The sequence below is a fragment of the Sceloporus undulatus genome, chromosome 1 (assembly GCF_019175285.1).
Source record: "Sceloporus undulatus isolate JIND9_A2432 ecotype Alabama chromosome 1, SceUnd_v1.1, whole genome shotgun sequence".
NCBI lineage: Eukaryota > Metazoa > Chordata > Lepidosauria > Squamata > Phrynosomatidae > Sceloporus > Sceloporus undulatus.
This window is the reverse complement of record NC_056522.1, coordinates 337945822-337961280: the sequence shown is the minus strand read 5'-3', so window position 1 is coordinate 337961280 and position 15459 is coordinate 337945822. Positions and strand designations below refer to the sequence as shown.

The 15459-nt window shown below is 38.8% G+C and overlaps 1 protein-coding gene across 1 annotated transcript; it reads left to right on the top strand.

The window, feature by feature from the left end:
- Positions 1–695: 695 nt before the first annotated feature.
- On the top strand, positions 696–15448 carry FAM161B (FAM161 centrosomal protein B). Its single transcript, XM_042467712.1, has 9 exons — positions 696–1524; positions 1785–2338; positions 4298–4620; positions 6071–6210; positions 6733–6900; positions 7642–7741; positions 8221–8354; positions 9617–9697; positions 15357–15448. The coding sequence occupies exons 1-9, from the start codon at positions 1286–1288 to the stop codon at positions 15370–15372; spliced, it is 1755 nt and encodes a 584-aa protein (XP_042323646.1). The 5' UTR covers positions 696–1285; the 3' UTR covers positions 15373–15448.
- The last annotated feature ends 11 nt before the right edge of the window (positions 15449–15459 follow it).

Below are 15459 nucleotides of genomic sequence, written 5' to 3'. Positions count from 1 at the left end.
GTATAGTGTCTAGATCAAGAGAAGTAATAGTGCCACTGTATTCTGCTCTGGTCAGGCCCCACCTGGAATATTGTGTCCAGTTCTGGGCGCCACAATTCAGAAAGGACATTGAGAAACTGGAGCGTGTCCAAAGGAGGGCGACAAAAATGGTGAAAGGTCTGGAAACCATGCCTTATGAGGAGAGACTGAGGAAGCTAGGTATGTTTAGCCTGGAGAAAAGAAGGTTAAGAGGTGATATAGCACTATGTAAATATTTGAGGATGGAGCAAGATTGTTTTTTGCTGCTTCAAAGAATAGGATCCAGTGGAATGGATGCAAGCTCCAGGAAAAGAGATTCCACCTCAACATTAGGAGGAACTTCCTGAGAGTAAGGTCTGTTTGACGGTGGAACACACTCCTTCCTCGGAGTGTAGTGGAGTCTCCTTCCTAAGAAGACTTTAAACAGAGACTGGAGGGCCGTCTGTCGCATATGCTTTGACTGCGAGTTCCTGCATGGCAGAATAGGGTTGGACTGGATGGCCATTGTGGTCTCTTCCAACTCTGGTTCTCTTATCTACACTGCAGAAATAATCCAGTTTGACACCACTTTAACTGCCATTGCTCAGTGGTGTGGAATCCTGGGAACTATGGTTTGTTGTGGCACCAGAATTCTCTGACAGAAAAGATATGTCTCCCCAAATTATAATTCCCAGGATTCCATAGTATTGTGCTACCCCAGTCGCAGTGGTGTCAGATTGGATTATTTCTGCAGTGTGGATGCAAGCTAAGATGTTTTAATAATAGTATTGGTAGACTCATGGTTATTTTAAATATTTTAAACACATTTTTCTAAAATAAAAAAATGCCTGAAAGCATCACATAACAACTAAAAACCACAATTACAGCCAAAAACAATAGAAACAGGATAGCCATAATCTAAAACTACTCTTCATCCCAAATAACATTCACTGTTATGCAGCCCAGTGCTTACATGCATTTGGTAATTAATCTTATTGAGTTCATGGTTTCACTTGCAAGTGGCTGTGCATAAATAGAAATTCAAGGGGTTAGCATATCTAGTCAGATCAGCTTGTTGAAAAATAATAATCCATGATCAAAATTGAAACATTTGGTGGAGAAGGTGTTATATTTGTAACAAACATTTATTTTAAAAAAACCTTCTGTGTTTGATGTCTTTGTCTTGTTATTCTGATTGGTGCAGGTTTTTCCAGTTAAAGGACAGTCAAATTCCAAATCGGATGTAGAAGAGGTCAGTAATGTGAGTCTGCCTAACAGAAGTAAACTGATGGATTTCCTCCAGTCGGATGAGGACACATTAGCTTCTTCGAGTTCTGATAAGGGGTTTTATGACACACTTCAGACCATGAAAAGCAAAAATAGACAGTATTTGCTAGAACTAGGTCTTATGTACCAGACAAAACTGGAGAACATCCACAAACTATCCAAGGAAGAGAAGGAACTGGAAGACTTTTTCCAGGACAATGGAAGACTGATGTTGTCAACAAAGTACCATGAAGCTTTAAGGTAAGATGTAACACAGTGACTTCTTGTTGTTTTTTCCCCATAGCAATAGCAGGAGATTGTATTGGGGATATAAATGTAAAATCTATAACAATGTTTCCCCTAACATTACAGCTTATAAAATAATACAGTATGCTTAAAAATCTTCCTTAGTATGCAAGTGTCTACTAAAGATATACAAAATTATTTAATTTATTCAGAGTTAAACATTCTCAGATATGATCTTTCACTTTCCTCTTGTGCCCTTTGTACCTTATACTCAGGTCTGGGAACATAAGAAGGTTCAACTCTTTGACTGACCTCACTTTAGATAGCTCAGACGACGAGCATAATCATTATTTACCTCCACAGTCTTTTTCAAAACCATTGAGTACCTCAGCTACCTGGATCTCCTCTATCACAATCCCTCAGCCCTTCAAAATGACATTGCGAGAAGCTCGCAAAAAGTCTCAGTTGTTAAAATCACACACACTGCTTGAACTTGAGACAACCACATATAAAAAACAGAGCCAAGAAGAAGCCGAATGCCAGAAACAGTTCAGGGCCCAACCTGTGCCTGCACACATCTATTTGCCTCTCTACCAGGAAATCATGGAAAAGAATGAAATGCGTAGACAAGTGGAAACACAGAAGAGAAGGGAGCTGCTCCTTTCAATGCAAAAACCCTTCAGCTTTCAGGAAAAAGAAGAAAAGAGAAAGGTGGCCATCCGCCAAAAGCTTCTGGACATAATGGGTTCTGCTAACAAAACAGCACCAAAAGTCATGAAGAAGATCCCCAGGTCCACTTTTGAACCAATGTTTGGGGATAAACTTAAAGGTAAAGAATTTAATGTATATTCTAGAGAAAGATTCATGTCTGACTTTGTTAACCACATCTAGTGGCAGGTGTTAATATTGTATTCTTCCTCTGTGGGAGAAGCTAACTGCTACACTTATTCAGTATTGATCAGAACAGTGCAAAGGAAGAGAAAGAACTGTTGTTATTATTATGTATGGTATTTATACCCTGCCCTTCAGCCCTAATGGCTATCAGAGAGGCTTACAATTATTATTTTTAATTAGATGGTTCCCTAGCCCCACTACAAAATAATTTCCTAATGTAAGAGTAAGTATGATGAAGCAGAGGAATGAGCAATAGCCAGATTCTTGATTGACCAACAAGCAAAGTGATTACCATTTGCATTTGACTCTCAGCCTCCAGGTGAAGGTAATACCAAACCGCCTCTGAACAAATCTTGCCTAGAAAACCCTGATAGGTTCACCTTAGGGTTGCCATAAATCGGAAACGACTTGAAGGCACACAACACAGATGAAAAGGAACTTTCTATTGCTATGGCTTTGTTTGCATAGGTAATCAGAGTGTTTAGTATTATTTACCCATATTAACAAATAAAGGATGAAAAGAGTTTGGATAGGTCTTTTGGGAGAATTTGTTGGGTCAAGGTGTGGGTCAGTTGTGGGGAGGTTAGCTGGTTTGTTAGGAGCCTAGCAGAAGCTTGATTGTGGGACTAGAAGTGTCTCTTGTTCTATTGTAGTTTTGTGATCTTTTGTCTTTCATCATCTATGCAGTCAAAGGCTTTGGTATACTCTATAAAGCAAGTGCTGATTTTCTTTTGGAACTCCCTCTATTAGCCATTGTATATTTGCAATGTGATCTCTGGTGCCTCTTCCTTTCCTGAACTCTGCTTGAACCTCTGGGATTTCTCTCTCCATGTATGGTTGGACCTTATGTTGCAGAATTTTGATCATGATTTTGCTTGCATGGGAGATTAGTGCTATGGTTCTACAGTATAGTTTCTGTATTCTCTTGTGTCTCCTTTTTTGTGGATGAGGATGTATATTGAACGCTTCCAATTTGCTGGCCATCGTTTTGTTTTCCATATTTGTTGACATATGCTGGTTATCACTAGAGTTGGCTCTGTCAATGTGGATTGCAGCAGTTCTATTGGAATTTCATCTGTTCCTGGAGTCTTGTTTTTTGTCATTTCCTTTATTGCAGCTTCCACCTCAGTTTTTAGAATTTGGGGTTCATTTTCATATGGCTCTTCGTTCCATGTGTCCTTCATGTTGTCATCTCTTTTATATAACTCTTCTGTGTATTACATCCATCATCTTTTTATTCCTTCCTGGTCTTGAATTATGTTATTTTTATTGTTGTAGAGCATCCCGGTCCTTGGTTTGAACTTTTCTTTGATTTCTTGAATCTTGTGGAATAGGTCTCTTGTTCTTCTCTTTCTGTCGTTGTCATCTGTTTCTTTACATTTGTCGTTGTAGTAGTTTTCCTTATCTTTGCACACTAGCCATTGTACTGTTGCATTCATGGTTCTTAGTTTATTCCGGTTCTTAGTTTATTCCTATCTCCTTTTTGTTTTGTTTCTCTTCTTTCCTTTATTCCTTGTAGCGTTTTATCTGTCATCCAGGGATTCTTCACTTTCCTTTTGTCTGTTGGAAGTGTCTTTATGCAGCATAGGTGATAACAAAAGCCAAGTCAAGGTAACAGTTGCAAAAAAGGAACATAAACACAAACTTGCCAAGTTGAGGGGATGTGATGATCATGATGCATTTTAGATTTTGAGGTTTTTTTCTTGCTTCTCAGACAGCCATAAACTTGCCTTAATTATTATTATTATTTCATTTAGGAAGTAAATGTTTCATTAGTACTATTTACAATATATTTTAAAACCTCTAGTTTTCCAGGTTTTTTACTGTGACATCAGCTTAATTTACATACTTTCTTCCCAGCCTGAGTGTTTATTGCTTTTGCTTTTAATCCCAGAAGCTGAACTTCTAAGAAAAATCCGTATCCAAATGAGAGCCAAGGATTTACTGGAAAGCTCCTGGGCACCTATAGAGCTTGGCAATAGACAAAGACAGAAACAATACCAAATTGCCACCAAAAACAGGGAACAAAAACTGAGCTTTCTACAGGAGAATTTCAGTTTTAAACCAAGAATTAACACATCAGTGCCTGACTTTAAAGGACTTTACTGGGCTTTCCAAAGAGATGCACTAAGCAAACGAGAAATCAAAGAAGCAACCCATAATAAACCATTCCAACTGAGAACATCTAATCTCCACTGCAAACATCAGGAGATGATGGTAAAAGGAATAATTTTAACCTCCTTATTTACCCTACTTCATGTTTACAGTGCAATAATTTTGGACAGTGTTAGTCCTTACTGGGGGCAAAAAGTGTTGTGGAATAAGAGGAACCAATAAGACACTAGTGACACTTCTGTTAAAATATAATTGCTTTCTTTGGTGGCACAGTGGTTAAATGCCGTTACTGCAGCCACTCAGCCACAAGTGACCAGCCAGGGGCTCAGGTTCAACTCAGTCTGGCATCCTTTCGTGGTCACTAAAATGAGTACCCAGCTTGTTAGGGACAATTAGTTTACACATTGTAATCTGCTTAGGGAGTGCTTAAGTGTACTGATAAGCGGTATAGAAATGTACTTGCTATTGCTGTTCTTTTGGAAGAAGTACTGTACCATAAATATGAAGGAAGCAAGGGACATATTGCTAACATTGGAGTAAAATCCTAAAATGGGGATGGGGAGGTCAAGATAGAAGAGATGCCACTTCTAAGCTTTGCAACTCACATTGGCCAGAACAGAAGGTGAGAAGAATGGCCATTTCCAAATGTTTCCCCCTTCCGCTGCCTCCAGTGGAAGAAATTGTTCAGAACTTGGGTAAATTACTCTTTTAACAGCTCCCCAAATTCCTTAGCTAAAATAGCTACTAGAGGCTTCATCCTGCATAGAGGTGACTACTAGGGATTCACAAGGGTTCTGTCCTGGGTCCATTGGTCAACATTTTCATAAGTGACTTAGATGATGGAATAGAGGGCATTCTTACCATTTTGCAGAAGACATCAAATTGAGAGGGGTAGTTAATACCCCAGAGGACAAGAGCAGAATTCAGAATGATCTTAACATATTGGATTGCTGAGCCAAAACTAACAAAATGAAATTCAGCAGGAATAAATGTAAGGTACTATATCTGGACAAGAAAACTGAAATAAACAAATTTCAGGTGACACTTGGTTTGAAAGTGGTACATGTGAAACGATCTAGGGGTCGTAGTGGACCACTAGCTAAACATGAATCCTGAGTGTGATATGGCAGCCAAAAACCCAATGCAGTTCTAGACTACATCAGTAGAAGCATAGTACTGACAAAAGCAAAGTTCCCTACCCTCCTTCCCTTGACAACCTCTTGAAAATGCTACACAGATTTATTCCCCCCAGATTGGTTAAAAGCACCTTCTGTATGCAGATCTCTGCTCACAGAAGGTGCCTCCACCTGATTTTCAAGGATTCATCTTCTCCATAAACACAATTTATCCAGTTCAGCATGTTCTCCAACCGTCTGGGCTAACTTTTGGGGGGATTTGGAGGGAAAAAGAGGCAGGAAAGACCTTTACTAGCCCAACTATACATGCCTAAATCTGGAGCCAGTGCATGGGGTTGCAAACACACACACACAAATATGAGAGTGAGAGTGACTATACAAGTAAGCATAGTGTAAAAAGTATTTTTAAAAATCAGCATTGCTTTCAGGAAGTGCAGCAACCTTTCAAGGCACCAGTAAAAAGAAGTCGGTCTTTGATCTGTCTTTCATCCCTCTCCTCCAATACACTTCCAGTATATATAACAGATGCAGTGAGAAAGAGGGAATCTGCTATTAGGTGAGTAATAATATTCATGATTATATCCATGAACAATTCTAGGTAATATGCTCAAGATTTTATGCAATTTCATAAGAAATAAGCTCAGTTAAATTTAGAGCTTATTTCTAGGTAACAACCTCTAATATCAGATTCTGAGTTGGACCTGGACAAAGTAAAGTGGGGAAGTAAGTAGAAAGCTGACCAGGATGAAATGTTCTGGTCAGTTTGGGATTGGCTTCACCTTTCAGTTCCAGGTCACCATATAAAATAGGCTGTAACCTATTTTTAGGTACATGGCAAGGGGGTGGACTGGATCGCCCTTGTGGTCTTCCAACTCTTATGATTCTATAAAGTTTGAGATCCTCAAATTTGACTTGAGGTGCCATCAGCCAAACCTCTTTCTCTTACTGAAGACTAATACATCTTCGCATTATTCATATACTTTGTTTCATCTAGAAAACCTGTCTGACCTTCATTGATTTCTAGTTTTGGGTGATTTCATTTTGGTTAAATATGTTTTGTTCTCCACATCCTTAATAGACTTCTCCAAGAGGATAAAAAATACAAGGAGAATGAAGGGTTTCGCTGGGCTGAGCTGCAAAGAAAGAAATGTCAAGTTATGCGTAAGTCTGTGAATTCCCGAGCAAAAGCCATGGATCCCCATAAAAGCTTGGAGGAGATGCACAAAGAAAAGCTGAAACAGAATTGGTCAGTATTCTGATTGGATTTGGTAACACATTATTGGAACAAAGCTGTAATTTAGTAAAGGGTTATTGCATAATGTACATATGGAAAACAATAACTTTAAAAAAGGATTAGAGAAAGGATAATGAATACAGTGGCATGTAGCAAGGTTTTGGCACTCATAGCCTCTTGAGTTAAGCCAAACATTAAGGCATTCTTAATGTTTACAATGTTCCATATAGGTTATGCAACACAACTAAAACTGAAATTGCTGAAATTTGGCCACGACCATGTAAAAATAAAAATCAGATCTGTTAGAGAAAAGCCTTGAACAGCATGCTGATCATCTACTGGTAGCCATAACTGCTGGCTCCAATGCCATTGAAGTGGTCAAGCACCGTAGAACATTCCTTTCCAGTTTAGACTAAAGCCCAGAGTGGATGCTCTGTCCCATTGACAACAGACCCAACAGCCACCACTGGTTGCTGGGAAGAAGGCTCCAGATTCCTTTCAGACACTACCCTCTCTCTTCCAGATGAGGTAGCCACACTATTGTTGGTTTTAAAACAAAAAATATATAACTGCAAGTCTACAGCTAACTTCTGTACTTCTGCAGCAGAACATCTACATGTGGCAACATACTTCTCTGGGCAGATGGCTATTCCTGAATGTGTCCAGTCACAGGCAATTAAGAGTGCATTATGGAATTAGTGAAATCATGCACAATCGAGACAGTTTCTAATACTAAGAACACTCTTATTTCAGGCAGAGTGACCAAAAAAGAATGAAAGAGTATAAAAAAGAACTAGACGAGATGAAGATGCGAGTGAAAAATCGACCGTATCTGTTTGAACAGATCACAAAGGTAACTATTTTTTGAATTAGTGATCAAAAAAAGAAATGCTAGCAAAAACCTGGTGAAAGAATATGAAGCAAAGGACTGTGTTTTATTCACAGATTAACCATACTATAGTCTGTAAAACAAGGCTGGGAATCATGTAGCCCTTGAAATGGTGTTTGACTGGCACTCCCTTCAGCCCAAACCAACATAGCTACTGGTGAGGAATGCTGGAAGTTGCAGTCAAAAAATATCTAGGATTGCATGATTCTCATGCCTGATGTAAAGGTAGGAAAATAGGATTGAACACTAAGGAACAGGGTGTTTTCCATTTAATCAAAAACATATGAGTTTGATATATTTGCTGCATTTCCTCAAATGTACAGTTTAAAACACACTTCTATAATTAGGATGAATATCCACCTGCCTTCCTAGTTTAGAAAATACTTTGAATTATTCCTTAAGGGAAGAGGGTCTGCTAAAATGTTTCACTTTTGATTCTGTAGCATGGTGCTCGGCAGGGAGCACAGAAGGCCTTTCGAGAAACCTTGCAGCAGTTTGGGTTGGATGAAGAATTTGTAAGAAACAAAGGGAGAGAAACCACTGACCCAGTAACAAAGGAGAAGTCTGCAACACAAATGTATGTAAAGGACACAGAATACATATATGCTGAAAATAAAACCAATTACATACAGAGCAATTATAAATCCAGCCAAAGACTGGATGTTGTGAAATTGCTAATTTACCCATGAAAAAACATTTCCAATCTTTGTTATACCTGTGGAAAGCTCTGCAGACGTTGATGTACCACAGCATAGGGTGTTCTTGGGTGTTTTAAGAACATTGTCTTGAATGCATAGGAACCCAAGTCCCTAATTTCTCCCAACCTAGGTGTGGTACACATCGTGCTAAAGCACCATGTTGGCGCCGTACTAGGGTTAAGGGACCATGCAGCAACCGCACGATCCCTAACCCTAGTACAGTGCGTGCCATAACAATGGCAGCGCCCTGTATATATGGACACCACCACTGTGACGTGATGGATGCATAGCGTCTGCACGTTGCACCACATCTGTGATGTCACGAGTGCGCCATTGGCACACTTGCGACGTCCGCTCTGCAGGGCAAAAAGAACCTGCTTTTCGTGGGTTCTTTTTCCTCCACAGGGAAGTCTGTACCACACCATAGTTCCAGAGCTATGGCAGTCTAGAGCAGTGTTTCCCAAACTCTGACCTTCCAGGCATTTTTTAGACTTCAGCTCCCAGAATTCCAGTCCATTGGCCAAGATGGCTGAGGCTTCTGGGAGCTGAAGTCCAAAACACTTGGTAGGAGCAGAGTTTGGGAATCACTGGTCTAGAGCTATAAACTGGGGAATGAGACACTAACTAGACCACCCTGAAATGACTGCTGAGGCTGTAGTGAAGTCTTAGGAAGCTGCATCTCCTCCACTACAGAATCTTTTCTTGCCATGATTTTAGGATTGCTCTGCAGGCTGTGTGTGTACTGTAATTATTTGTTTGGCCATAAAATTCACTGGCTGATCTTAGTTGAGTAACACTATCCCCAAAAATACCTTGTAGGGTTGTTGAGAGGGCATGATGGAAGCTACATATGTACGATCTTTAGAAATTGGAGGGGAATTGAAATATGATCAGTAGTATTGCAGCTATGACTATTATTTCAGTGGAGGTAGAATTCAAAAACATAGTCATGTTAGTCTGCATCAGTATGCAAAGGGATCTTGGAGCTCCTCTGAGTCTAAGAAAGATGTTGGTAGTGTAAGCTTTTGTAGACTTTAAGTCTGTGTCATCAGATGCAGAACTACTTCAGTGTTCTTACTAACAAGAGGCAATGTCAGCTTACACTCTGAAAATGTTTGAAATCATTGTTTTTAATCAACAGAATTCCTACATCAGACAAGGATACAGAAGTTGGTATCATAAAGGAACTGTCTCAAGAAGGACAGAGAAGACTAGAATTGAAGTAGGAATCTAGTGGATCATTCCATGTGCCTACAGCTCATTCTTTAATCAAATATAACAGTTCAGATTTAAGCAACATCTGCAGTGTAAAAAGCTGAAGCTAATTTCATACTTTATACATGTGTGATCATGCTATAGGTTTGCTAATTGAATGTGGTGCACTTTTAGGTAATTTTGCACTCCTGCTATGCTGACACAATCTCTAGTGTCTCTCACTCTGCTTGCTGAATTGCACATTGATGATACCCATACAGATACTTTTGATGCTAACTTAAAGGCTATGGTTCCTTGCTTCAGGGCAGAAAAGAGGAGTTACTAAAACAGCAGTCTTCTAGCTAGTTCTTTTCTCTACAGATAAAAATATGTGGGAAACTGGGCTTTTCTCTCTCTCAGTGAATCACTTGTAGTCTCTAGAAAAGGTGGCTAGATCAGTGCTTCTTAAGCTATCTGATGTTGAGGGCTAGTGACGTTTTTTCCTCCACTATGCAAAGGATTGGTACCATATTTGTGCCCTTTGACTACAATTTCTTTCTTGACTAGAAACTTCCCAGGTACCAGCAGCTAATGGTTCCTGGACCAACATTGGTCCACAAACCACCACTTAAATTCTCTGTTCTCAACCTTCTGCAGGGCTAATAAAATATATATTTGTCCTAGCAACTGAGACTTTGCCATGCAAAACGCTATTCTAATTCTATGCAGGTTTTATTGGAAGTAAGATCCCTGAAGTTTAGCAGACTGTGTGTATGACAACAGACAAGTTAAAAATGTGCCTTTACTGCATAGAATCCTGTTGGTGCGCTACAGTAGCAATTGCACTTTTCCCAGAGTTTTATAGTGCTGGTGAAGAAAAACATACATATTTTGCTAGCTCCAAACAACTTATTTTTCCAGTGCCTTTGAAGGTATAGTGCCCCAAATGAATTCTGGACACTGTTTCATTTTCACCCATGGAGCAATTCTCAGACTAGGGAAATGTATGGCATATGCTTTTATTTGATCTTTATTAAATGAGCCCAAATATTTAAAAAAACTGTGAACTTGAGGTTCTGAGACAATGCATTTGAAGGTCTTTATTCACCTAAGGATTCTCACTGAAGAGCTGCTACCATCAAATTTATCTAGGCCATATCAATAGTTCATCTGTCGTAATTTTGCAGACAGAGCTATTTAAACCTCAGACGGTTGACAATGCATCTAGTATCACAGAATTGGAAGAGACCACAAGGATTATCTAGTCCAGTCTCTTGCCATGCAGGAACACACAATAAAAGCACTCCTGACAGATGGCCCTCTAGCCTTTGTTTAGAAACCTCCAAAGAACGAAATGCCAACACTCTCTGAGGTAGCATGTTTTATTGTCAAACAGTGGGTGATATATAGGATGATATGCCCTGAAGTCTGATCATTCCTATTTGTTTCAGATTGTTTTGCCCTCAAATAATATAATCCTAACAAATCTAGTTTAAAATTATGTTCTGATTTAATGCCCCTAAGCTATTCCATCTTTCACCCAGAGAGCCAGATGCCTGTAATTCTGTCCCTTCAGTTAATAGTTAAGAGCCACTTCATGAACCACACGCCAGTAAATGCATGCTTGCTGCCACATATACATTCTTAAGTACGAAATTTAATCATACCATATTTTGTATGCTTACATGGAAATTTCAAATACTGCTTTCATGCTTTTATAAATTATTTTATGAAAAAATTCAACAGTAATTAGCACTAGTCCAGGGAATTATTTTTTGTGATAAAGAAAGGAAGTCAAAGATATTTGTGTATTAGAAAAAATCCACAAAATAAGGCAATTATTTTTATTAAGATTTTTATTAGTGTCACAAAACACTGAGCAAGTTCTCCATGATTTCTAGGGAATAAGCCATTATTTGCTTCCATGTGTCAGCAGCATAACATCTGCATAGCACTTGGTACAATTTAACCCTTTTAAGCCTGTGATCTTTTCATACACTTCCTTTTAAGGCTGTTGTTTAAGAGTAGTCCTCTCACCCATTTTGCCTAACAAAGAGTGCTAGAGAAGTCAGAAGGTTGCTCATTATTATGTGGCATTTGGTTAATCTTAAAATTCAAATGTAGAGTTTAGAACCTGGTTCCATTCTCCCTTTAATAAACTGAGATACATCTGGCCCTATTGTTGTGGTGGTGGTGGTATGCCTTCAAGTAAATTTTTACTTACTGTGACCCTAAGGTAATGTATCATAGGGTTTTCTTGGTAGGTTTCTCCAGAGAGGGTTTGCCATGGCCATCCTCTGAGGCTAAGAGAGTGTGATTTGCTCAAGGTCACCCAGTGTTTTCTTATCCATGAGTGGGGAATCTAACCCTGACCTCCAGAGTCATAGTCCAACACTCAAACCTCTACACAACACTGGCTTTCCAAATAGTAAACATGTAAATACTAAAAACTAGAAAAAAGTAACCATAGCTTTCAGTTATGGTTGGGAAACTATGGTTAATGTTTTCCAAACAACCCAGAATATCAAATCATGATCTGAACTTGGCATCAATATTTTTCTCATTTTCACGCTATTATTCATTGTTCCCACTTGTGATGTAATGATAAAGTAATACGTATTCAGACTTTCTGGCCTGTTTGCACAAAACAGGAGCAAGATGACTCCGCTTAAGCAGAGGTGTAATTTTGTGAAGGAAAAATCAAATGTCATCCAAGCAATAAATAATGGCTTGAGTGTTGGACTAGGACACTGGGAGACTAGAATCCAAATCCACTTACCATGGATATCGTCTGGGTGACCTTGGGCAAATCACTCTCTGCCTCAGAGGAAGGCAAAGGCAAACCCCCTCTAAACAAATTTTATCAAGAAAACCCCAAGATAGATCACTATATGTTAGAAACAATTTGAAGGTACAGAACAACAGATAAATTTGCCTTATGCCAAATAGTATTTTATGCTCCTGATACCCACTATGTAAAATTCCAACAAATTGCAGTGTGCATCATTTTTCTCTAGCATTTGTACCAAAATAAACTTTTAACTGTCCTCATACTGACTTAATAAACTTCTCATGGTATAAGAGAATCTTTAAATAGTAGTTTTGATGGAACAGGAAGTCAGTTATTGCATTTTATTTGATACTGAAGCATTAGTGTCTTACCATATTCTTAAACCAACTGTTTTTAATAATACCATTCAAGTTTCCTTCAACAGCCAGGACAAGTAATTACTGCTCCCCTGCTCTTTTCTTCCTATGTTTTAAAGGTATTTAAAATCTAACAATTTATTAACCAGTAGCAACATCTCTTTCCTTCTCATTTGTTTGAATTTCTCTGTGCAGTTAATAAACATTTTAAATATAGTATTATACTAGTATTTTATAATACATTAATTGCACAAAGATACTAGCAGCTGATCTTTAGAAGTTAGGCACCCTGAGACTCTAAATAGGGTTGTTTTGAGCCTTAACAAAAAATAAATGCACACTTAAGCACATCAGGAATTGAAGTATACAGTTTATTTACAATAAAAGAGCACAGAATAGTTTCTAACTATGATTGTTTTTAAATTAAAGCTAATAATTGGAAATTAAACTATTACAGCGCTAAGTGAGGGTGTCTGAGACAATCCTCTGAATAACATCAGGTCTTCAGTTTGGAACAAAAGCAGCATTAGTGAAGGTATCCACATAAAGCAAGGGACATGGAAGTTCCAGCTCAAAGAGTACCACAGAACCACCCCAGTAACTCAGAAGCGACTTGGTGCAGAATTCACTACCATCTAAAGATACTCCTCCACGAAGAAGAAGAAAGTCAATACAATGCTGAGCTTAGGAGAGAAATAAAGTGGCTTGGGACTACTTATAAGAACATTAATGTCTGACTTTTTAACACCAGTTTTAATAGGAACACACCACTGTTCAGACTAGTAGAAGCTTCTGAATCCAACCTTCAGAAAACAGCATTTCCAGTGTTTGAAGTGAAACCGTATTTGAGGCCTTCAGTCAGTGGCCATGAGAGTGCCATCAGTGGCACTGTACAAATCCTGGTAACTGCAGTACCAAATGGCTTTTTGGGAACACTACACAGGTCTGTCCTATAGCTTCATATTGTGTATTCCGTATCTCACAGACTTCCTCTTCCTTTTGTAATTCTTTCTGTTCAAAACAGAATACCAAATACTATAATTCCAACACTTTTTAGATGAAAGGTGTTAATAAACAAAATGTTTTGAAAATATGAAAAGTAAGAGGACAAGTCAGTCTACACAATGTTTCCAATTCTTCCAATGATAGTGTGGCAGCTTGGGAACAAGCCTTGTACTCCTTACTCCCTTTCTGTGCACAGTCCATAAAGTGCCTCCTGACTGAGATGAAACATAGTTCATGCATCCCAATATCAAAACAATCCAATTCTAGTGCAAAATCCAACACCAGTGCCAAAATTTCCTTTGCCTCCCAGTCTACAGTGCCACTTTAAAACCAGGTCCAGAAGATTTTCTAAAACACTGTAGGTTTTGGTTATACACTGAGGAGGGAAGATCACCCCTGGCCCCCTCCGCAGTTCACTGACTGAAGCTATTCCATCAGCCAATGAACCTTAGATTTTACTTCTGAACTGAAGGAGAAGGAAAATCAAATCTGATATTCGTTGTAGAAGAAATCTGACATTGAGTAACGAGAAGAAATTAAAGGCACCCAGATCCATCCAGTCATGAGAAGAGGAAAAAATAGTTGTTAGTGAAAAAAGAAGAGTGCAGAGCTATAACAAGTATATTTTGGACCAAGTCTCATGTTCATACAAGAAGTGGTGTGTGTGTGTGTTTAAAAACCTTTAAATTTCATTTTATCTTCCCCATGAAATGCTCCAGTGCAGGGAAGGGAATCATACAGCCCTTCAGATGTTGCTGAACTGCAACTCTCAACATTTCTCAGTGCTGGCTAGGGCTACTGGGAGTTGCAGGCCAACAACATTTGAAGGGTTATGCGATTCGCATCCCTCCTCTAGCATAAGGCAAAATGATGTCTGCATACTGCACAGCATCATTAGAAGGAGTATTTTGTCTATGCCAGATGACATGTATTGGCATTATCTCTTGAAAAGAGCATGTCAATTGTGCCATCACCAGCATGTGGTATTGCAGGGTTACACTCAGTCATTATGCAGCTAATCGATGCATGGAGTGAAGATGCAACTCACTCTCAAGCTAAACTCGACAGTAAATCAGACTGTGATGTCTATGTAACAGTCAGACCAAACTGTATGCTACTGCAACTATGCCAGATCAAATCTTTGTCCTCAGTTTAATAAAACAAATAAAAATAATTTTGTATAGTAGACTATAGACTATTAATATTACAGTGCTCCCTCGGGTTACGAAATTAATTCGTTCCGCCGCTGCTTTCGTAACCCGAAAAGCATTCGCAAGCCGAAATGCCATAGGCGCTAATGGGGAAAAGCCGCGATTTCGTGTGAAATAGCGCCGAAAAGCACCAAAAATTTTTTCGTAACCCGAAAAAAACCTTCGTAACCCGGAACAGTTATTTCCTATGGGATTTTTTCGTATCCCGGAAATTTCGTAACGTGGGTATTTCGTATCCCGGGGTACCACTGTACTTTGAAAACCAGAATTTTATGCACAAATGTAGACTCTACTAACTTCACCAGTTTTTATTTCATACTTTAGAATTAACATGTTGTAATCCTGCACATCTTCAACAAGTAAAAAAAAGAGAAGCTTTCCTGAAACTGGAATTATGCTTTACAAAACCAAATATAGTTCTTCTAGA

Bases quoted from the DNA above. Each gene is read 5' to 3' on its own strand.
- FAM161B (XM_042467712.1), top strand. From the start codon at position 1,286: ATGGATTTCCTCCAGTCGGATGAGGACACATTAGCTTCTTCGAGTTCT. The intron at 4,621-6,070 runs GTAAAAGGAATA...TTTAAAAATCAG, and splicing joins GCAAACATCAGGAGATGATG to CATTGCTTTCAGGAAGTGCA. The intron at 8,355-9,616 runs GTATGTAAAGGA...TTTAATCAACAG, and splicing joins GAGAAGTCTGCAACACAAAT to AATTCCTACATCAGACAAGG.